Genomic DNA, 24951 nt, shown 5'->3' on the forward strand with positions numbered 1-24951 from the left:
TCTCCGGCGAGGACAGAAGTGTCTCGGTTTGAAACCAAGAGGAGCCCAGATGGCTGAGATTTTTGTCAAAGTCACCCCAAAGAGGTCATATAATTCATCTTATCTCTCCAACCCATAAAAAGAAGCGTAAGGAGATAATGTGTTGAGCGCAGGTCCAAATTAAGAAATTCCTGTATGGAGAAGTGGGTTAACGGGCCAGTGATGGATGGGCCGCCCCGTTTCTCCGGTGACTAATGACGACCTCTTCACTTCAGTGAGATTTGGGCTCCTCTGCTGTGGTGGGAATGATTGAGCGTGTCTGGGGAGTGTCATTGTGGTGTTTGCTTCACCGCTGAACTACTTCTGGATCTTCTAAAAAAACGTGTTCTGCTGAAGTCTACAAAATTGTTAAAACACCCTTGAGATGACACCGGCATGAATTTCCAAGCTGGTTTTTGACAGATTAGTGTTGGTCTAGCTTGTGGATCGCACGCAGTGCCCCAGACAGAAAATGACGAAGGTGGCATTGACCCCTAAGATTAAATATTTATGGGCCTCATTACTTTTTTAGTTGAAACTTCAGATCACTCTAGTGAATCTCTGAGAATTTGGTCCATTTAAAAATAGTGTTTAAAAGAATTGGTGTATTTTAGCATTATTAACTCTTTCCCTGGTAGCGTTTTTTAAAAAAGTTGTCAGTCACTGCCATTATTTTTGATCATTTTCACAAAAAATGTATGGCTCTTAAAATATTTTGTTGTATGAATATCTGAACGTACAATATGTCAAAAGAAAGTCTGTATTCTAGCTTTATGCATTCTTTTTTTATTAACATTGTCGAAGACTAGGTCCGAATCTGATTCAGAACAATGATCAAAACATACAGTTGCAATCAAAATTATTCAGCCTCTCAGAGACTGCAGAACTTTACAAAAACAAGCCTTTCTGAACATTCAGGATTTGATAAAAAGTGCATTTATAACAGTTTACTGGCATATTAAAAGTGATAATGTCAATATGTAATTTAATATTTTTGAGTTATAGGATTTTCAATAACTCAGCTATGTCATAAGTATTCATCCCTTATTAACCATTGCTGTTTTTAAGTCACTTATTTGTATGGTGGGGAACAAAATTGTCTTAAAATACAGTTACACCTTTAAAAACTATATTAGAAAACAGAATTAGCTTGAGCTGTTATCCTTACATAAACTTAGCCCATGCAGTGCTGAAGTTGGGTAGCAGTTATGGTAAAGTCAAAAGAGCTCTCACAAAAGCTAGTTTGATTACATTAGATCAGGGGTCCCCAAACTTTTTTCTGAGCAGGCCACATAATTTTCTTTTCTTTAATGGGGGGCCGGGTCGGTTTATAAAAGAAAATTCCATGGGCTGGACTGACTACTATTATTATTTTATTATGATTTTACCTGTATTTATTATACCTTTTAATGCTAGAATAGTTTATTATTTTTTTATGCACCAGACAGACAAATGATAATTTCTTTTCAAAAGATATACAGGTGCTTCTCAGTAAATTAGAATGTCATGGAAAAGTTCATTTATTTCAGTAATTCAACTCAAATTGTAAAACTTGTCTATTAAATACATTTAATGCACACAGAGTGAAGTAGTTTAAGTCTTTGGTTCTTTTAATGTTCTTGTGATGATTTGGCTCACATTTAACAAAAACCCACCAATTCGCTATCTCAACAAATTACAATATGGTGACATGCCAATCAGCTAATCAACTCAAAACAACTGCAAAGGTTTCCTGAGCCGTCAAAATGGTCTCTCAGTTTGGTTCACTAGGCTACACAATCATGGGGAAGACTGCTGATCTGACAGTTGTCCAGAAGACAATCATTGACACCCTTCACAAGGAGGGTAAGCCACAAACATTGATTGCCAAAGAAGCTGGCTGTTCACAGAGTGCTGCATCCAAGCATGTTAACAAAAAGTTGAGTTGAAGAAAAAAGTGTGGAAGAAAAAGATGCACAAGCAACTGAGAGAACCACAGCCTTGACAGGCTTGTCAAGCAAAATCGATTCAAGAATTTGGGTGAACTTCATAAGCAATGGACTGAGGCTGGGGGTCAAGGCATCAAGAGCCACCACACACAGGTGTGTCAAGAAATTTGGCTACAGTTGTTGTAGTTGTCTTGTTAAGACACTCCTGAACCACAGACAACATCAGAGGCGTCTTACCTGGGCTAAGGAGAAGAAGAAATGGACTGTTGCCCAGTGGTCCAAAGTCCTCTTTTCAGATGAGAGCAAGTTTTGTAATTTATTTGGAAGTCAAGGTCCTAGAGTCTGGAGGAAGGGTGGAGAAGCTTATAGCTCAAGTTGCTTGAAGTCCAGTCTTAATTTTCCACAGTCTGTGATGATTTGGGGTGTAGTGTCATCTGCTGGTGTTGGTCCACTGTGTTTTTTGAATCACACGTCAAATTCCATCTTCAGCATTTTCAGTGCTTCCACAGACTTTTCAACTAGGAATGGGGCCACTGGTTCTCAGCTGAAAAACCTTGGGTAACTGGGAGATGAGTGAGTTCTTGCTTTTGCACTTGTCCCATAAGCAGTGCTAGTTCCACCTCAAATGCTATTGAGTCATTTTGTCATCGCTCTGAATTTTCTAGATGGCTCACGCATCACCTGTTCGATCGCGATGACACATTGTGGCAATGTACCATTCTGTTGGTGAATTTAACAAATAATTAGGCTATGTTAATAACTAAGGGAAATTTTAGTTTGAAAGCCAACCTTTATTATCAAAAACCGACATGATATAAGTAAAACATATTTAAAATTACATTTCAAAATATATCTCTGGCATTGTTCGGGCCTTAGTTTGGGGACCCCTGCATTAGATAGTCTAAGGCTACATGAAAATTTCCAAGACCCTAAAAGTTCCTAGAGAGACAGCTGGCAGCCTTATTCCTTAGTTTAAAATGTTCTATACCAGATTTTCACAAAAATGGCTCTTAGAATATTTTGTTGTATGAATTAGAGTGCGGATCGGGCCGCATTTTTCTGTCCGAGCCCGGCCCGCGTCCGACAGAGCAGTAACCGAACCCGACCCGAGCCCGACAAGCATTAAGATATTTATGTCCGAGCCCGATCCCAGCCCGACACAGTTAAAATCTCTTTTTTTTTCTCATACTAATGAAACATGCACTTTTTTTGTGTGGAAAGCCCGCTTTTATTAAGCAACTGTAGGAAAGCGTTCGGAAATGTCAACAGATGAGAGCATCAGTGCACACTGGGCAAAAAGCGCCGTTATAACACAGGCGTACTATCGCGCTGATGTGACCGAGCCCGACCCGAACCCGAGCATCCTTTCTAAATATCTGTCCGAACCCAGCCCGGCCCGTCGGGTTCCGTCGAGTACCGTCGGGCTTGGCTCGGGTATCCATCCTCTAGTATGAATATCTGAACGTACAATATGTCAAAAGAAAGAAAAGAGTCTCTGCTTTAAAAACAATGTATTCTAGCTTTATGCATTCTTTTTTTTTTCAACATTGTCGAAGGCTAGGTCTGAATCAGATTCAGAACAATGATCAAAACATACAGTTGCAATCAAAATTATTCAGCCTCTCAGAGACTGCAGAACTTTACAAAAACAAGCCTTTCTGAACATTCAGGATCTGATAAAAAGTGCATTTATAACAGTTTACTGGCATATTAAAAGTGATAATGTCAATATATAATGTAATATTTTGGAGTTATAGGATTTTTAATAACACAGCTATGTCATAAGTATTCAACCCCTATTTAACATTGCTATTTTTAAGTTACTTATTTGTATGGTCGGGAACAAAATTGTCTTAAAACACAGTTCCACCTTTAGAAACTTCATTAGAAAACAGAATTAGCTTGAGCTGTTATCCTAACATAAACTTAGCCCATGCAGTGCTGAAGTTGAATAGCAAATATGGCAAAGTCAACAGAGCTCTCACAAAAGCTATAGAGAAGATTCGTTTTATTACATTAGAAAGTCTAAGGCTACATGAAGATTTCCAAGACACTTAAAATTCCTAGAGACACTGCTAGCAGCTGTATTTGTTAGCTTAAAATATGTTGAACCACAAAGCCTTCGAGAGTCTTAAAGAAGAAGTACAATATCATAAAATGTTTGATTAGAGCAACTGAGAAAAACCTGCAATGTACAGTCAAAGACTTGTAAGATGACCCGATAAAATAAGAAAAACATTTCAATGCAGAGTATAAGAAGGACACTAGACAAGTATAGCCTTCATGTTGGGTCATCTTGCTGAATGCCACTCTTGACCAAGAAGAACATAAAACACTGACTTGAACATGCTAAATTTAATTTAGATAAGACTTGTGTTCTGAAAGAATGTTTTATAGAGTTATGCGACCAAACTGGAACTTTTTGGGCCCATTTATCAGTGGTATGTCTTGTGCAAAAAAGGCTAAAGTTATAAGCAGAAGAACACCATCTCCATTGTCAAACATTGAGGTAGATCAGTCCTGTTATGGGGTTGTTTTACTGTTGCAGGAAGTGGCAGTCATGACTGAATGAAGGACATCATGTATTCTTTGAAGTATCAGGCCATTTTGGCAAGAATTGTGATGCTTTTGGTGACTGAAGCTAATGATTAATGGACTTTTCCTGCAGGACAATTATCCCAAGTGGACATCTAAATCTACTCTTTTTTAGGATCCCATTACAAAGTAACACTTTAGTTTGGGGACCATTTCTAACTATTAACTAGTTGCTTATTAGCATGCATATTACTAGTACATTAGCTGTTTATTAGGATGTATAAAGCAAATATTAATACCTTTTTCTGCACAACCATATTAGTTAATAGTTATTAGTGAGAATTGGTCCCTAAAGTTAAGTGTGACCCATTACAGTCTTATAAGAATAATTTCTTGGGTGAATTTTTATGATGCATGAAAATGCATATTTTAGGCTAAATTATAGCATTCATTTCTCTGTTGCAAGGCTTTTTTTCAGTACTGTAAGTGAAATAACTGACAATGCATATATTCAACTCATCAAAAATGAAATATCATCCTCCAAAAATGGTCTGACCAAACAGAAAATGTATTCTGATACAGCGTTGGGGGTAACACATTACAAGTAATGTGAGTAATAAGTAATCAGATTACTTTTTTGAAGTAACTAGTGAAGTAACTCATTACTTTTTAATTTACAAGAAAATATCTGAGTTACTTTTTTAAATAAGTAACACCAGTTACTTTTTTCACACACACTAATAAGCAGAAATTGCTCAAGATAAACTAACATTTGTTTTTCTTTCACTTTTTTTTATTGCTTAAGAGTGTTGAATTTTCTTTTTTCTGCGTTCTACTGAACAGATGTGAATTTACTTTTCCTTCCGCCTGAGGCTTTTGGTGTGAAAGGGCTTTTACATTTGCTAAAAACAGAACGTTTTTATAATAAAAACAAACAAGCAAGCCCTGCCCAGATTTAAGTAACATAACACAGTACTTTCCATTAAAAGTAACTAAGTAACGTAATTAGTTACTTTTTTGGGGGAGTAACGCAATATTGTAATGCATTACTTTTAAAAGTAACTTTTCCCAACACTGATCAGATATAGCAAAATTGGTGTTAATTTCATGCCCTTGTTTGGGGGCACAAACACCTGTTTCTCAGTTTTTTTGACACAGTAGACTGTAAAGTTATTTCTTATTTTTTTTGGTGTGGTGGAACGAGATCGTGAACTAGAGCCTGAAAGTGACCTGAAAGTTGTTAACTCTTCATATAGACAAACATCATGGTCATCAATGTTTACAAGACTTACTACTGCTCGACTACTATTCTCAGCAACTTTATGGCTGTAGAATGTTAAATATATAACACCTATCAACTATACTGACACATATTATTTGTAAATAAAGTCATTTTTTTGTTAGGTTCACTTTTTTTTCTTTGATTTGCAACAAAAATTGGTTGCTGTCCTCATCATGCACTTCTACACTCTTAAAAATAAAGGTGCTTCAAAAGGTTCTTCAAGCAATGCCATAGAAGAACCATTTTTGGTTCCACAAAGAACCATTCAGTCAAAGGTTCTTTCTTACCTTTTTATAATCTGAAGAATCTCCTTTTGCCACAAAGAACCTTTTTTGAAACAGATTCTTCAGATGTTAAAGGTTCTTTATGGAACCATTTAGACAAAAAAGGTTCTTCTATGGCATTGTGAAGCACCTTTATTTTTAAGAGTGTAGTCTAGATTCTAATGGAGTCAATCTATTTTGCAATCTAGTTTTGATTTGTGACAGAGAATATTATCCTGACTCTCATCCTATGATGTTATGGTTCCTGTTTTGAGACCAGCCAGTTTAAAAGGTCAGAGCTGAGGCTGTTTTCCTGCTTTTATTTGTTGGCAACATGTGGAGCGGGGCCAAATTGGGCACTGGGTCTGGCACCAGCAGCCTTGTCAGCGAGTCTTTGTAAAGTGGTATTTGTGATTGAGAGAGTACAGTGACCCACAAGTTCTTGCTCTATTAAGCTCTGTCAGGACACTGTAAATAAATGGGACCCACTTCACCCACTTCTAGTTGACCCCAAAAGTGTCACGCTTTGTCTGCGAGGCGCGGGTCGACACGGGTGATGCCTTGCTGTAATACAGTCTGCGCAGTGAGACGTTTGATAAAAGGTGCCCTCTTAATCTGTCTGTACTTATCAGCGCCCACAGTTTAGAGCTCAAGGCACGACCGCAGAGGGCCACGGGTCGCTTTGATCGGCCATGCTGCCACATCTCAACCCATTGTTCTCTGCTCATCTCTCCCAGCCATTCAGACCCCACATATATGCTCCTAAATCAGCCTGATTACTATGATAAAGACTTACCCTGCTTTCTTTTCATTTCATTTTCATTTCAAAGGAGTGTTAGCCCAGATCCAGCTCTAAATTATGATTATTATCACTCAGGGAGGCAGGCTGATTCATTTCCAAGAAGGAGGACTGCCACGGACCCAGAAACACCTGAGCTGATATGAGAAAGCGCAGATCAAAGCGGAGTGGAGAGCAGGGGGAAGGGAGCGAGAGAAAGAGAATGGGAGTGCAGAAAACAAACATGCAGATGCTGTTCATGGAGAAGATAGAACGTGGATTAGGCTTTTTCCATTTGCAGCTCGATTCGCCAAGCACCTGTACTTGAGCCTGCAGTGCATTGTGGGGAATTGTGTGGCCTTTTCACCTGGAGAAGGCTGATTTCTGATTACTTGCATTTTAGATGCATGCCAGTCCTTCTTCTAAATCATTTATCAGGCCAGCATCATTCTGCACACGTGAGCAAGAGCATTTCATGTCCTCATTTGCTGAGCCAAGCTGTATGAGAGAAATATGTGTGCTGATTTAAATGTCAATTTACGATGTTTGAGATGCATGTCTTAGTGTTCATGTAAACGTGTTCATTAGGGGTTTAAGCGCATAGCTCTAAAACCCTATTGTAAATGTTAGAATGGCAAAGGATCAGAAATCTGCGTGTAAAACTGATCATGTAGACCAAACCATAAGTTGAAGAGACTTGAAACTTGGAGGCATGGTAGTACTCACAACGCTGACAACATTCGGCCCAATCGGCTTGACGGGGGCACTTTAGCGATCAAAAGTACGAAATCGCCTAACTCTTAAACCCTCAGTCGCAGGCTCAAGTGTCTTATGTCATTGGAATCCTTGGACAAAACACACGTCTTGGACACGATTGTGAGCTGGCGAAATTTTCGGGTATTTGGATGTTTTGCAAAACCTACTTTTGCAAACTAGTCCTAGTATTTTTGCCCAATAGGAACCAATCAGAACCTATTCTCTAGAGAGCGAATATCAATAATTATCCAAAAAAAGTTGAACTTTCAACTCACCATCGCAAAGGGATGCCAAAACCTTCAAAAGTGCCAGGGCCACTTTTAGTAAAATGCCTATAACTCCTGAACGGAATGACATATCTTAGCCAAATTCACAACACTTATGTAAGAACTCAATCTGAGGTCACAGGACAAAAATCGTGGAGCTTGACCACTTGGTGGGGCTATAAAAATGCCTATACCTACTGTACGCAACCATTTGTTCTATCAACACGAAAGTCGCTGTGCATTGTCTTGGTCCAAAGTCCCATAAGTGTCTATAAGGATATTACGTATCTCCAAAAAACATGGCCGCTACTGGTCAATACAGTTTGAGCAACTATTAGACAAGGTTAATGGAGGCCGATCGGAACGAAACTCTGTGGGCCTGTTTGACTCATGCCCCCAAAGGACTATGAGAAATTTGAAAGAAATTGTCCACTGAGAGGCAATATCACATTTTTTAAAGGCATAAACAATTGTACGTTGTGCGTTTTTTCGCACATATACGCAATATTTATATCATATGATAGAAATCCTCATTCTGGACAACTTTGCCTCTAGAATCACTGCCGTCAGTCAAACCATTTGTTAAATGACAGAGAAGAGTAAAAAACCTACTTTTGTGAACTAGTCCTAGGTTTTTCACTCAGTCTGGAAAAAAACACTGCAGTACAATTCTTTGGACTTTCTAGGCCAATAATTATGAAACATATTTGACATGTACCCTTTGGAAAGCTATAAAGGGGTCGTTTAGAAAAGTGGCCTGTCCGAATTTACCCAAAATCCTATAAAGCCTGAAGAAAAACTCAAAACTTCACGAAACCTGTCAGCACATGCAACAGGTGATTGTAAACAAGCATTCAAAGTTTTAAAGAGATCGCAGCCTAAATCGAAACTCAAAACTTTACAAAACCTGGTGAGCACATGCGACAGGTGATTGTAAACAAGCATGCAAAGTTGTGAGGAGATCGCACCACAGTTGGTGCTGTAACAGTCATAGACGTTAATGTTACTGAAAGAGGTTTCTTATGCTCACCAAGTCGGCATTTATTTGACCAAAAATACACTAAAAATGGTAATACTGTGAAACATTATTGCAATTTAAAAGAACTCTTTTCTATTTAAATGTCTATTTAAAATGTAATTTATTCCTGTGATGCAAAGCTGAATTTTTAGCATCATTACTCCAGTCTTCAGTGTCACATGATCCTAGTAACATAGTTTTCACAGGATGAATTTTGAGTGTTTACGCTTTTGAATGACACTAATTTAGAATGATAAGCACCACTAGAAGGGCAGTTAACGACCGCAAAGTAGTCTACAATGCTTTCTACTTTCATAATGCAAATATAGGGCATTTATGTATCAGCGTTTCCTGCACCACTGCAAAAGAAATCATATTTTATTGATTTTTGAGTCTGTATTGAATGTGATGCTATACAAAGGTAGTGTGCCATAAAATAATGGCAAGAAATGTCTCTCTATGGAGTTGACCTTATGGGCTGCATGCAAAAATGCAAACAAACAGTGTAGTCCGATTCATGAGCAAATCACTCTTATGAGTCGCTTCTTTTCAGTGAATCAAAAAAATACAGAGTGAATCTTGAAATGATTGACTTTTTTTGTTTCCCTCTCTCCCCAATATTTTTTGTTTTGCCAATAAATATAAATTTGTCACTAAGTACATAAAGTGGGAATACCAAAATATAAATATAGCTGCAAGCAGCAATTACCAGCATTTTAAAGCATTTAAGCACACATGAAAAAAGACATTTAGCAAGGCTGTAACCACCTAAATCAATTATTTAAAAAAGCAAATTGGCAAATCCATATAATTTACCATATAAATATCATGTTTTTTAAAAAATCTTACTGACCCCAAAGCTTTGAACAACACACAACCACTGATCTGTCTAACCAGAGTAAATAAAAAAAGAGCATTTTTTCATATTTGAATTATTGCTTCTAACTTAACACCCTCTGTCTTCCTTCAAGCCTCATTCCAGCCTTGTGCCCAGAGGCTTGTGTAGCACCATGATGCTCAGCAGCTCAGTGGACGTACCCAGTCCAGGCGGGATGAGTGCAGTGGCGGCCCGGAACGTGGTTCGCAGTTCCAGCATCAGCGGAGCCATGTACAGCCTGGAGAAGAGCCCCAGCAGCACGGGGCCCGACGCCACAGGCCTGGTCGGAAACAAGAAGCGTCGCTCCAGCCTGGGAGCCAAGATGGTGGCTATCGTTGGTCTGTCACAGTGGAGCAAGAGCACACTGCAACTCAACCAGCAAGGTACGCAACTCTCAATACTCCAGCTACACTGCTGTTCTCTGTCAGAAATGCTTGTTGTTTCCTTCACATCTGTTTGCTCTCGCTGTCGCAGCCTGAACAATTTCACGCCATGGTTTGTCATTTCGGTGCGTAGTTTTCTTTCTCACTTCATTTGTTTTCGCTTTCCTTCAGCTCTGCTTGACGTTCTTGTCCTTATTTGACTCGTAAGGTTTCACAAGGTTACCAAGTACTGTAGGTCTCAGTCCTCAACTGTTTTGAGGGCCATATGCAACTGCAAGACAGAATTATTAATATCAGATTTTCTGATAATAGAGAAATTAGATTCATTTTTTCACTTTTTTCACAAGTAAATGCTCCAACCACTGCGAAAAAAAATGAATGCTTAACACTTTTCCTTCCTGTTTTCAGGAAGATGTTACATTTCAGAAATCAGTTAAAAAAATAAATAAAGAAAAATATCAAAGCAGCTGAAAACAGCACAGCTTCAAAACACACAAACGGAATAACTTATTACTGCAGAGCTGCAGTTTTAACCAGTCTGATATACACTATCAAGAAAAACCATGATCAAATATGATCAGGAGAAAAAAGAAAAATAGAAAATGGTACTTTTTATGTTTTCGACAAGTTCCTCTTTCCATCCATCATGTTTTACACATGATGTTAATGTCACATGCACCATATATTGAAGTCAAATGTTTACATACACCTTGCAGAATCTGCAAAATGTTAATGATTTTACCAAAATAAGGGAGATCATACAAAACGCATGTGTTTTTTTATTTAGTATTGACCTGAATAAGATATTTCACATAAAAGATGTTTACATATAGACATAAAAATGAAAAGTTTATATTCGCTTGATTTTTAATACTGTGTTTTTACCTGAATGATTCACAGCTGTTTTTTTTTAGTGATCCCCCAAATGGTAACACTTTATAATAACGTTCAGTTGTAAGTCTTTTATAAGTGATTAGTTAATGATGAAATAATCATTTACAAAACATTCACAAATGATTATTAAGTGATATGCTAACAATTTGTGTATGTTTTGTTAATTCATTTACAAGTCATTTACAAATTAATTTACAAGTAATTAGTTAATGATGAACTAATTATTTACAAAACATCACTATGTGTTTATAAATTATGAATAAGTGATATGTTCATTTTATTGTAAATACCATGCTAACGATTTACCCATCTGTCGTAAATTATCTGAAAAATGTCATATCATAAAATAATCAAACAGATCCTTAGTAAATGGTTAAAAATTACTAGTTAACCCCTTAACTGTCACCCCCATTTTTTAAGTTTATCCAAACTTAAATTGTAATTCATGAACACTCTAAGGTAGGTCTCTTTTTAAAGAAAACAATCAGCAGATTGCTGCAGAAGCAGAATTTAAAAAAAAGTATTAACAAATTAGAAGTTTAAATTTACTGTAAAGAGAATAAAATTTTTATTATATTTTATATAAGATACATATTGTACATAACAGTTTTTATCCTAAATTTCAATTTGAAGTCTTACATCTAAATAAGTTATTCCAAATTTGAAGTTGATATGAAAAAAATTGAGGTTCCTGTGAAAGTTTGTTTAGGGCGTTATAAAATACTAAATAACCTTATATAATTCATACACTACATGGTGCATAGTGCATTAGTGCATAAGTACATAGTGAATAAGTGCAGAGTGTATAGTGCGTCATTTGGGGCACAGCTCATGTTTGCCAAAGAAAACATCTTTACCCTCACCAGTCAGCTCTTACATTGCAGTACACACTTCAAAGTATTCAAAAGCTGTTGATGAATAAATAATGAATAAATCATTTACAACACTTTCTGCATCCCCTCATCTAAAGTGTAAACTACTCATGAGTTGTAAATGTTTTACAAACCTGCTGGTTACAGGTTGTGTGGGTATCAGGTGGGTATACACACTGTGTGAAAGACCTTTGAAAAATGAGTAAAACATTTACAACTGATGAATTGTTTACACTTTAGATTAGGGGATGCAGAAAGATTTGTAAATGATTTATTCATGATGCGATCTTTAGTGAAGGATAAATCATTTTTAATTATTTTTAAGTGACAAATAATATATTAACCAGTAACGTATTAACCACTTACTAAGGATCTGTTTGATTATTTCATGATATGCTATTTCTTTTAAGATAAATTAGACAGATTTGTAAATTGTTAGCTGTAATAATCATTTGTGAACGTATAATCATGTTTTGTAAATTATTAGTTCATCATTATCTAATCACTTGTAAATGGTTTATAACTTAATCTACAAAACATATATAAAAATACTAACAAATCACTTATTAATCACTAATGAAAGCATAGCGATGTTTTGTGAATGATTAGTTCATCATTAATGAATTACTTGTAAATAACTTGTAAATGAATTAGCAAAACATACACAAATTGTGAGCATATCACTTATTAAACATTTATGAATGTTTTGCAAATCATTATTTTATCATTAACTAACCACTTATAAATGACATACAACTGAACGTTATTATAAAGTGTTACCGTTCAGGACAAACAAGGGACTCATGAACAACTATCACTACTCAAAACAATCAAACAAAAAAACAACAACAACAACAACACAGTATTAAGAATCAAGGGTATGTAAACTTTTGAATGGGGTCATTTTTATAAATTCAACTATTATTTTCTCTTGTGGACTAAATGTAAATGTCTTTTATGTGAAATATGTTATTATATATATATATATATCCTCAATATATGTATGGAAACACCACTGCCTATTTTTGTCTTGTCTGTTCTTCTCTCATGTTCTGGTCACCATGACTTCACATCCTCTGGATTAAACTGCTCTCACACAACTCGTCTCTTTTTGATCCTCTGTGGATGTAAATGCAAAAAAACTTTAAAAAATTGTATTACATACATTTATGACACATGCTTTTAGTTTAATTAGTTTGTGTGTTATTTAGTATGGGACTTTCAAGTGCATGTGCTGTGCGTAATATAAAAAACATGTTTAGGTTTGCATTTAGGTTTACATTTCATTTTTCAGTTTGCTTAATATTTTATGGATGGTAGAAGATGTTTTGTTCCTCTCTTCATTTCACTTTCTGCCACATCGTGTGTTGTGCATTTCAACCGACTGGTTAGCACACAATATTACTCTTATGCTCACTTTCTTCTCAATAATAGTAGTTATAACACATAGTGGAGTTTAATTGTGTTCCACAGTTTATTTAATGAAAATATTTGATTTAATAAAAAATAAAAGTGAGAGTACAATGAAACTCATGTCATGAAACTCTAGATGGCGTAGGCCAATAGGTTCTAACTCAATCTGATATAATGACATTGTTATTCACATGGCACAGCTGATTGGATCTTTTTACATTAGCAGCCAATGAGCTGCTGCTAAACGTTCAACACTGCAAAAATGCTTTTCTTACTTAGATTTTTTTGTCATGTTTTTAGCCAAAATATCTACAAATTCTTAAATCAAAAAGGATTTTCTTACGAGTAAAAAATATTGTTTTGCTTTCAGAAAAAAACAAATCAAAATTAATTGAGTTTTTGCTTAGAACAAGCAAAATAATCTGCCAATGCGGTAAGCAAAAAAGTCTTATTTCAAACAGAAAACAAGATTATTTTTCTTACCCCACTGGCAGATTGTTTTGCTTGTTTCAAGCAAAAACGCACTTAATTTTAACTAGTTTTTTTCTGAAAACAAGACAATAATTTTTACTCGTCTAGAAAATCCTTCTTGATTTAAGAATTTTTTAATAGTTTGGCTGGAATCAAGATAAAAAATCTAAGTAAGAAATCTAAAGTGCAGTGAAATTGTGAAATTGTTAGCTAGTGCTTGCTGTAACAGTTGCAGCATGCTTCAGAAACCTTCCACCTCCCCCAGCTCCACCTGTATAGATCTGCTAAACATAAAAATTACTAAATAATATCAAAATAAGAAATATTACTATTGTAATATTTCACTGTAAAATAAAAACTAAAAATTATTTAGAAAAAAAAATACAACTGTATATTTCTGCCTCTTTTCATTTCTTAGTTTTATTTTAATTAATAATGGAAACTCTACTAGAAACACTCGAGCATCCAGAGCACCTTAGCAACTGCATGGCAGTGCATTGAGAATCACTGATAGCCTTAGCTCTTCTCTGATTGCCTCCAAACACTTCAGCACGGTCAAGCACCATTCACATTTTATTCAGAAAGTGTATGCATTTAGTCATCACTTTGTGTTTTAATAAGCGGTGATATAAAGGGAAGCCCTTTTATTAGCTTTTCTTCATCTGGTCTTTGTGCGTGTTTATGTGTGGCCGTAGGATATTAATGCTGCGTGTTAGTCAGCAGAGCATGCGAAGATTGCGCCCTGCTCTTAGTCAAGCACTGAACAGGCTAACCTTCCAATCACCCTGCATGACTCACGGATGACTGCGTGTGTGGCTGAGTAACACAGCATAACCCTGGCTTCTCCCAGGAATAAACCTGCACCTCGATTTCGTGTTTAGTTGGTGAAAACGAGAAGATTTCACCAACCTAGATAAGAGTCTGAGGACGTTTTTGTTGCCTGCAGCCCACTGCTCTGACTTTCTTTTTATACCCTCTTATTTTTGCTCTCCTCCGGTGTAATTGTGCTCCTGTGGGGTAATTACAGACTCGGCGAGCAGGGGGAATTGTCATGTAACACTCTCGCTCTCTATAAGGGTCAACAGCAGCCCACAAGCGTTAACACAGTCCAGCAAGCCAGCGCTGCAGTGTGTTTATGTGAGCTGTCCTGGCAAACAGAGACAAACCTGTCAGACAAATCCAGCTGCCAGTTTGTAATGACTCTTGTAATAAGCGCATGGGGCAGAATATGTTTTTGCTGTTGACCGTCTCGTTTCGGCACTGTAAGAATCATAAGAACTGGCTTCTTTTTGATTTAAGAGGGTGAGCGCTTGAGTTGAACAGTCACACTTTTCTTCTTTTTACAAACATTAAAGCATTCTGGCAAATGAAGTTGTCATCCACCATGGGCCAATATTTATTCCCTTTATAATTATTAAAGGGAAAGTTCACCCAAAAATGAAAATTCTGTCATTGATTAGGCCTATTCACCTTCATGCCATTCCTAACCTGTAAGAACTTTGTTATAAAGTCTTTATTTTTGTTTTCTTTGCACAAAAGTATTCTCATAGCTTCATAACATTATGGTTGAACCACTGATGTCACATGGACTTTTTTAATGATGTCCTTACTACCTTTCTGGGCCTTGAACGTTTCAGTTGCGTTGCTATCTATGCAGGGTCAGAAAGCTCTCGGATTTCATGCAGAATATCTTAATTTGCATTTTGAATATGGACGAAGGTCATATTCAAGGGTTTGGAACGACATGAGGGTGAGTAGTTAATGACAGAATTTTCCTTTTTGGGCAAACTATTCCTTTAATAGCTTATTAATATAAATAATGTGTATTATAAATTATGTTACTAGAATAGCATTCCTATAGAAAACATGTACAAAAATGGAAAGTAATTATGAATTGAGGAATAATTATCTATTGAGGAATAGATCGAAACTAGGCAAAGTATTTACTGTTTGTCTTTTAAAGAAATGGTTCAATTATATAGTAAAGTGAAATCAGAATTAAGACAAATGCACTGCAAAGTCACTGAAATGTGAAAAGCATTATTTGAAAGCAATATTAACTGATAACATTAGTGTAATGTTTGACTATCATTGACTATGGTATTGTAAACAGTACTATAAATATTACAATGACCTGAATCAACACATACAGTAAATTAAATGATCTTGTAGTCCTTCAGGTCCCACAGATTTTTTGTTTTTTTTCAGCATTTTTGTGTATTTGAACCCTTACCAATAATGACTGTATGGTTTTGATATCCATCTTTTCACACTGAGGACAACTGAGGGACTCATACACAACTATTACAGAAGGTTCAAATGCTCACCGATGCTTCAGAAGGAAAAGGGACACATTAAGAGCCGTGGGTGAAAACTTTTGAACAGAATAAAGATGTGTACATTTTTCTTATTATACCTTAATATCATATTTTTTCATTTAGTACTGCCCTTCAGAAGCTACAGAAGATGCCTACATGTTTCTCAGAAGACAAAATAAGTGAAATGTGCCCTGATCTACAAATTCAAAAAGTTTTCATCCCCCGGCTCTTAATGCATCGTTTTTCCTTCTGTAGCATCAGTGAACAACATATGAACTGATAACATTAGTGTAATGTTTCTAAAATGCATCGCTATGGTACTGTAAGCAGTTATTATCAATATTACAATGACTTGAATCAACACATACAGTAAATGTAATGATCTTGTAGTCCTTCAGGTCCCATAGATTCTTTGGTTTTTCAGCATTTTTGTGTATTTGAACCATTTCCAACAATGACTATGATTTTGAGATTCATCTTTTCGAACTGAGGACAACTGAGGGACTCATATGCAACTATTAGAGAAGATTCAAATGCTCACCGATGCTTCAGAAGGAAACACGATACATTAAGAGCCAGGGGTGAAAACTTTTGAACAGAATGAAGATGTGCACATTTTTCTTATTTTGCTTAAGTATCAACATTTGTTTTCATTTAGTACTGCCCTTTAGAAGCTACAGAAGATACTTACATGTTCCACAGAGGACATGTTCCACAGAAGACAAAATAAGTTAAATTTACCCTGATCTTCAAATTCAAAAAGCTCTGAATGCATTGTTTTTCCTTCTGAAGCACCAATGAACAACATATGAACTGTTAACATTAGTGTAATGTTTCTAAAATGCATTGACTATGGTACCGTAAACAGTACTATCGATATTACAATGATCTGAAACGACATGACTTTGGAGCAAATGTAGGTTTTCTAACTGATGTTCTACGTCATTTGGGAATTGCATACCATTTAAACTACATTTTTTTTGCTAGATTTATTTTTAAATTTCATGTCTTTCAAAACCTGTATGACTTCATCTCTTCTGTGGAACATAAAAGATTCAGAATCCTGAGAGATGTCACCACCGATGTCACATGGACTATTTTAACGATGTCCTTACTACCTTTCTGAGCCTTGAAAGAATCAGTTGTGATGCTGTCTATGCAGGGTCAGAAAGCTGTCGGATTGAAAAAAAAATATATCTTAGTTTGTGTTCTGAAAATGAACGAATGTCTTACAGGTTTGGAATTAAATAAGGGTGAGTAATTAATTACAGACTTTAAATTTTTTTGAAGAACTAACCCTTTATATATCACTTTAAGTACCTTGTGTCACTATGGACATTTGCTAAACTAGGACTGGTTGGTAAAGTCATAAGGCGTTGCTTCGCAAAGAGTCTATTCTCATTCTATTCTCTCAGTAGCTTATGTTGGTGCGTCATGTGCGCTCTATAAAGGATGACCTTTTCAGCGCGCCGTCGTCTCCCAGCAGGGCTGATCAGTCTCGAGGGCTGGATGTGTTGTAGGTTTGGTCCTCCAGGGTTCACCTGTCTGGGGCATCAGGGTCAGCGCCTCAGCACCCATCTGCCCTTATCCTGGATAACCGCTTTACTTTGCTCTGTCACATTTCCACTTCCACACCCCATCGATTCCAGCCAAGCAATTTAATCCGATACTGTGGTGTGGGTCTTATTCAGCTCCGAGCCAGTGATGCAATAAATGTGAGTGCATAAGCTCAGGGAGCCGAAAGACGGAGGAGAAATTGAGTGATGAAGGAGAATCGAAGGGGTGATTGACTGACAAGACTGATAATAGACCTAGTTTGTAAGTGCTTAATTTTTTCATTTATACTTGGCTGCAGGCCTGAATCCTTATGTATAAAAGTATAAAAATAGCATCTTGTGCTTGGGCATGCTTGCTGTCCGTCAAACAGTAGCTATGTTGCTCTCATGTGAACTTTTACAGTTAGTATCCCAGGTTTATGCCACTTTATTCTACAGCTAACCAAAAAGGCCAACCTTGAAGAATGCAATCAAGGTATGCAATCATACCTCTTAATAAGCTCTATATTAATCCTCATCATAGGCTTGGACGATTTTAAAAATGAACAAATTTGTATTTGCAAACTATTCATTTCAACCATATGGGTGAGTCTCTGTCATGGTACAACATGGCACCTTCACTTTCCAGCATCACCGAACGGCTCTGGCAGGCAGGCCTCACTGGCTCTCGCTCCATCTCCATGACGACAGAGAGGCAGCTTCATGCCACTCAGCCGACCCTCGGTTTTTATTAAAAACACAGCTGACAACACTCCTTCCGAAATGAGCTGTCAGTCTCTTTGCTGTGGGGCCTTTGTACTGAGGGTCATGCTAATGAAGAGAGTGGACCTATATTTAGATATATCTGAACATGACACTGAGAGGTAGAAAACACACACACACACACACACACACACACACACACACACACACACACACACACACACACACACACACACACACACACACACACACACACACACACACACACACACACACACACACACACACACACAGAGAGAGTTCTCTGCATCCAGACTTCACATTGTCCTGACTAGATATGGCATTTAGATTTTGATTTGATGGTTTTTCAGTCTGCATGTGTACATGGAACAACAATTGAAGGGGTCATATGATGTTGCTAAAAAGAGCATTATTTTGTGTATTTGGTGTAATGCAATGTTTTTATGTGGTTTGAGATTCAAAAAACATATTATTTTCCACATTCTGTACATTATTGTTGCTCCTTTCTGCCCCGCCTTTCTGAAACGCTTCGATTTTTACAAAACTCGTTGATGAAAATCAAGGCGTTCTCTGATTGGCCAGCTATCCGGCGCATTGTGATTGGCCGAATACCTCAAGCATGTGACAGAAATGTTATACCTCTAACCATGTTGTGATGCCGTTTCTCAGCATGATGAGACAGAAACAATAAAACCCATTATAAACAAGGCATGTGTTGCATCCAGTGGGAACATAACTACTGATTATAATGACTCATACTGCCTTTTTACGCATTGCGTTGCGTGACGCCAATGACAAACAACAAGCACTACTCTACACTGCTCAAAACTCGTGTTTGAATAGTCAGTAGCATTCTTTAAATATGAAAATGTACTTACAGGCTGAGTCAGAAGCACGGACTGTCCTTGCAACTTGCCCCACTTTATAGCCTTAACACTTTGTGTACAGCTGGCATTGTAAGCTGCTCTCCCAGGTTCAGGAAACAGTCCTCCATGAAATGCGCAGCACCCACTCGCATATTTGCGTTGTACTGTTCTGGAACAGTGTTGTAAATATAACTTAACCACTGTTTTCTAGTTGTGTCCTCATTTGGAAGGCCAAACAACATGCTTTTGCTTTTGCAATGAAACACACTGTGTCTCCAAAACATGTTTTAGGGAGGTGTGGCTGACTGCATCATATGACCCCTTTAAAAAATGTAGATGTAAAATCTGTGGTGAAAAAGAAGTGCACTTTTAGTGTACTTCAAATCTTGAAAGTATATACAAAGTTCACTCATAAACCTCTAGATGGCGCAGGCTGATTCTAACTCAGTCTGCTAGAATGTTTTTCACACGGTACAGCTGATTGGTTTCTTTTTCAATCAGAAGTCAATGAGCTTGCTGCTTAACATTCATATACATGGCTAGTGCTTGCTGTAGCAATTGCAGTGCACTTCAGAAATCCTCCACCTTCCCCAGCTCCACCTGTATAGACCTTCATGTCGTTCCAAACCCCGAAGACCTTCGTTCATCTTTGGAACACAAATTAAGATATTTTTGCTGTCTATGCAGGGTCAGAAAGCTTTCAGATTTCATCAAAAATATCTTAATTTGGTCCTACAGGTTTGGAACGAAATGAGGATGAGTAATTAATGACAGAATTTTCATTTTTGATTGAACTATCCCTTTAAGTCTACTATAAGAGAATTCACTTTAATGAATATGTTTATTAACACACTTAAGTACATTTAAGTGTATAATAATGTCAAGTTAAATGTTAGTTGTTTTGTTATTTTGTTTGCTGTATTGTCTGCGTTTTTTCCTGGACCATGATGTGTCCGTAATAAAGTTTAACAATAATAATAATTAAAACATGTCTCTTCTGCTCATCAAGTCTGCATTTCTTTGATCCAAAGTGCAGCAAAAACAGTACAATTTTAAAATATTTTCACTATTTAAAATAACTGTTTTCTATTTGAAAATATTTTAAAATGTAATTTATTCCTGTGATCAAAGCTACATTTTCAGCATGATTACTCCAGTCTTCAGTGTCACATGATCTTTCAGAAATCTAATAGAATTCTAATATGCTGAATTGCATCTTATTATTATCAATATTTATAACAGTAGATTATACATAATACCATAAAAAAGATAAACATAATAATAATTCAACATAATAATAATAAAAAAATAATAATGATGAATGTTTTTTAGCAGCAAATCAGAATATTAGAATGATATCCGAAGGCTAAAAATTCAGCTTTGAAATCACAGGAATAAATTACATTTAAAAATATTTAAATAGAAAACACATATTTTAAATTGGAAAAAATGTTTCAGAATTTAACTGTTTTCAAGTACTTCGAATAAAATAAATAAGGCTCTTTAAAAAAATTAAAAATCTTGCTGTTCACAAACTTTTGACTGGTAGTGTATATATCACCCAATATTATAATACATGCTCAATTTCCCTTTTTATACATGTTGTATTATCTAACACTCTCTAAGAATACTAACTAAACATTACTAAAATGTAATCTTTTGGAAATATTAAAACCAATACCATTTTTAACATTGTACATAACAATACTGTGCTGTTAAAAATCACTTGTTGCATAAAAAAATCTATTTAAGTTTTTAGAGTTTAATTTCTTGTCATTGGTTCAGATAAATGTATAACCTTTTATATATCTGTCATTTATCAGTTATCAGCCATGACCCAAATATAATTATCATCCTACTGTATTATAATCCTTATCCATTCTATTACATGGGGCCACCAGAAGATGCAGTTAAATTCTAGGTTTCTTGAAATTCACTTAGTTCATTTGAATCCAAGTCTGTTTTCACAATATAAACGTATGCAGACTTTGCACCTCAGATGTCCTACTTCTAAATCCTGCACTTATGTTCTCCTCCGTCATTTCCATCTCAGTCTTGTTTTATTCATAATTGCACTCATGGATTGTTATCCATGGTTCACCGCAGCAGAAGCAAGAGAACAAAAAGCTCTTTGGTTCTTAGGTCAGCAGATGTGTATTTTTTTGTATTACGTTATCAACCTGAAATAAGCAATTCACAAGTTTTGTTCCATTTCTGTGGTTGAAGGTGTTTGTGCAATAAACCTCCCACTAGGTTCTGCTCGGTTTCACAGCCTTCGGTCAAAATGTGTCATTAAAATCAATTTGGACTGCTGTTACACACTCCAGATGACACGCCGATCGATATATTGATCTCAAGGGGCGAAAGCAGGTGTCGTTTTCTGTGAGGCGTCTTACATTTTTCTCCTGATAGACATCTCTTTCACAATGAGCCCCTGCAGGACGCAGCTTCACAGGGGTGAACAGCCTCCATTCCCACCAGCAGCGGTGACATTAAGAAAATGGCATTAAATAGCTCTCATTCATTGGCTTTGTAATTGTGCTTGGCCTGCTTTCATTAAGATCATGAATTGAATGTTCTCTTGAAAATAGCTAAACCAGATCCTCAACTTAACAAATGTATGGAATGATTAACAAAGACACCAAATATCACGTAAAGCAAAGACACTCCTGTCATCATTTGCTCACTATCAAGTCAAACTTGAATGACTTGAGCGGAACACAGAAATAACACAAGTGCAGTGTTCCGTTCATTTCATTTCTGTACACTTTGTTATTTCCACTTGAGTAACAGGTGCATTTCCTTTTTGGAGCTCGGCTTTATTCACTGCTATTCTTAGCAGGTATAAGAAGGTGCAAGTGTGCACAGTGAGTTGGAAAGACCGACCCTGTAAGCTCTGAGTCATCCTTCCACAGTTCTATCCCTGCTCTCCTGGCAAGCCCTGTACTCCCAAAAACAGACTCAGTAGAGAGCACCTTCGGCCCTACTACGAATGTGCATTAACTAAACTCTCTTTGCACAAACAACAAAGACATGCACTCAGAAAACACGCTGGCTCTGCAGCCACAGCAGGCAGGAGAACCATTGGATGGAGATGTGAGGGGTTTTTGATTTTATATTCCATTTGATGAGATCTTCTTTCAAAAGAGGGGTCTTGTACTTCGTAGTCAGACCGCATGTAGGTTGTTTATGTAAACACAACAGTACTCCTATATTAGGTTTGTGAATGTGTTTGACCATCAAGATTTTGCCACCTGTGGGAACTTTTTCGCAAGAAGTTCCAACAGAAATGAACAGTAATCGTTTTTGTAGTCCATACAGCTCCATATGTTTTTCGCTTTCTAGACATAACAAGCTTGCTCTGTATCTCAGCCGACACAGAATTGGACTTAGGATGTGGAATCCTTGGGTACAAATCCCATGAAAAACGTGACTCACGAGGAAAGAGCTGAAAGATCAGAGATTGAAAAACAAGCTAAAACGGCATGCTTCTGATTGCGTTTTTATGTCACATTCGCTTTTGTTCATACTATTGGGTAGGTTTAGGTGTAGAGCAGATGGTACGTTATTTTTAAACATCATGGAGCATTACAGTTATAGCACCACTCAGTCAAAGTCAAAACTGCTAGACAAGTACAAAACTAATGTCACATAAAACATACCATATGTACGCTCATCTGTTCTGGAAGAAAAAAAAAAGAACACTCTTTTAGCGCCACTCAGTGGACATTTCACATCGAATATGTCACGAAATGTACATGGCGGTACATATTTCGTGTCTTGCCTAAAAAGTTCCCACAGGTACTTTTCGTCATGAGATCAGGTTGAGATTTGTAGCGCTATTTTTTAACTTTGGTGTATCATTTTAACCCAATGACAACTGTAACAAAGTCTGAAGCAATACACATTATATACAGGGGTTGGACAATGAAACTGAAACACTGGCCAATATAATGTTGGAGGTTTCATGGCTATATTTTTGCAGCCTGGTGGCCAATCTTCACTGATTGCACATTCCACCAGTAAGAACAGGTGTGAACGTTGACTATGTGCACCCAATGGTTCAGACATTGTACTCTGAAGGTGGTGCCATGTATCAGGATGATAATGCACCAGTACACACAGCAAGACAGGTGACAGAGTGGTTTGATGAACATGAATGTGAAGTTGGACATCTCCCATGGCCTGCATAGTCACCAGATCTGAATATTATTGTGCCACTTTGGGGTGTTTTGGAGGAGCGAGTCAGATAACATTTTCCTACTCCAGTATCATGTAGTGACCTGACCCCTGATCTGCAAGAGGAGAATGGCTCAAAATGCCTTTGGCTACTGTGCAGGACTTGTATTTGTCATTCCAAAGACGAAATGCTCCATTGGCCACAAAAGGAGGCCCAACACCATACAAACTGTGGTCTAAAACCAGGTGTTTCAGTTTCATTGTCCAACCCCTGTAGTTATAACTCTTGTATATCCTAAATACAATACTTTTGATCAGTGTAATAAAGTTCAAGACAACAAAATCAATGTGTTAACTGATTTCGCAATACATCTGTAACAATAACAAGCATAAAATATTCAATTTTTTTGCTATGTTTAGTCATACGGATCACTGCTTATTGCTGTAGTGAGTCATTACTCTCTTCTCCCTATTCCGTTGACACAGGACTCAGCACTATTGTTAGAAGTGTTTGTAGTCTAAAGAGCTGGAATTCAGTCTTATTATGTGTGTCGTTCCCCTTGAAAGGTGGTTAGCATTCAGTGACATGTTCGTAGACGTCATATTAATGAGTTGTACTCTCCTTGTGAGGCCCTTCACTGTTTTCACTGGCATCTCTTTCTGTCTGCAGTCACAGAATTACAGTGATGATCTTGGAAGCTGTTCTTGAGCGATTATTCCTCTCCATGCTCTTTTAGCCCTCCATCTTTTACTGTTCCTGTTTTATGGGAAGGGTTGTCAGTACCAATGGAATTTCACAATTCTCGATACCACAGCTCTGCTAATGACTATACCTTTTCATTTAATACTGACATGCAGTTAAAGTCAAAAGTTTACATACACCTTGCAGAATCTGCAAAATGTTAATTATATTACCAAAATAAGAGGGGTTGTGCAAGATGCATGCTATTTTTTATTTAATACTGACCTGGATAAGATATTTCACATAAAAGTTGATTACATATAGTCCACAAGAGAAAATAATAGTTGAATTTATAAAAATTACCCGTTCAAAAGTTTACATACACTTGATTCTTAATACTGTGTTGTTACCTGTATTAATTTTTTAGTTTAGTGATAGTTGTTCATGAGTCCCTTGTTTGTCCTGAACAGTTAAACTGCCTGCTGTTCTTTAGAAAAATCCTTCAGGTTCCACAAATTCTGTTTTTTCAGCATTTTTGTGTATTTGAACCCTTTCTAACTGTATGATTTTGAGATCCATATTTTCACACTAAGGACAACTGAGGACACTCACTGATGCTTCAGAAGGAAACACAATGCAATAAGTGCCGGGGGGTTAAAACTTTTGAACAGAATGAAGATGTGTAAATTTTTCTTATTTTGCCTAAATGCCATGTTTTTTCATTTAGTTCTGCCCTTCAGAACCTACAGAAGATACTTACATGTTCCCCAGAAGACAAAATAAGTCAAATTTACCCTGATTTTCAAATTCAAAAAGTTTTCACCCCCCAGCTCTCAATGCATCGTGTTTCCTTCTGAAGCATCAGTGAGCATT

The 24951-nt window shown here is 36.8% G+C and overlaps 1 protein-coding gene across 1 annotated transcript in view; it reads left to right on the forward strand.

The window, feature by feature from the left end:
- Positions 1-24951, forward strand: part of rims3 (regulating synaptic membrane exocytosis 3) — a 100988-nt gene that overhangs the window by 16321 nt on the left and 59716 nt on the right. Inside the window, exon 2 of the mRNA XM_073821594.1 lies at positions 9816-10104. Within this exon, the coding sequence (XP_073677695.1) occupies positions 9855-10104 (250 nt within the window). The 5' untranslated portion in view covers positions 9816-9854. The remainder of the gene's footprint in view (positions 1-9815; positions 10105-24951) is intronic.

This window comes from Garra rufa, chromosome 17 (genome assembly GCF_049309525.1).
Source record: "Garra rufa chromosome 17, GarRuf1.0, whole genome shotgun sequence".
NCBI classification, from domain to species: domain Eukaryota; kingdom Metazoa; phylum Chordata; class Actinopteri; order Cypriniformes; family Cyprinidae; genus Garra; species Garra rufa.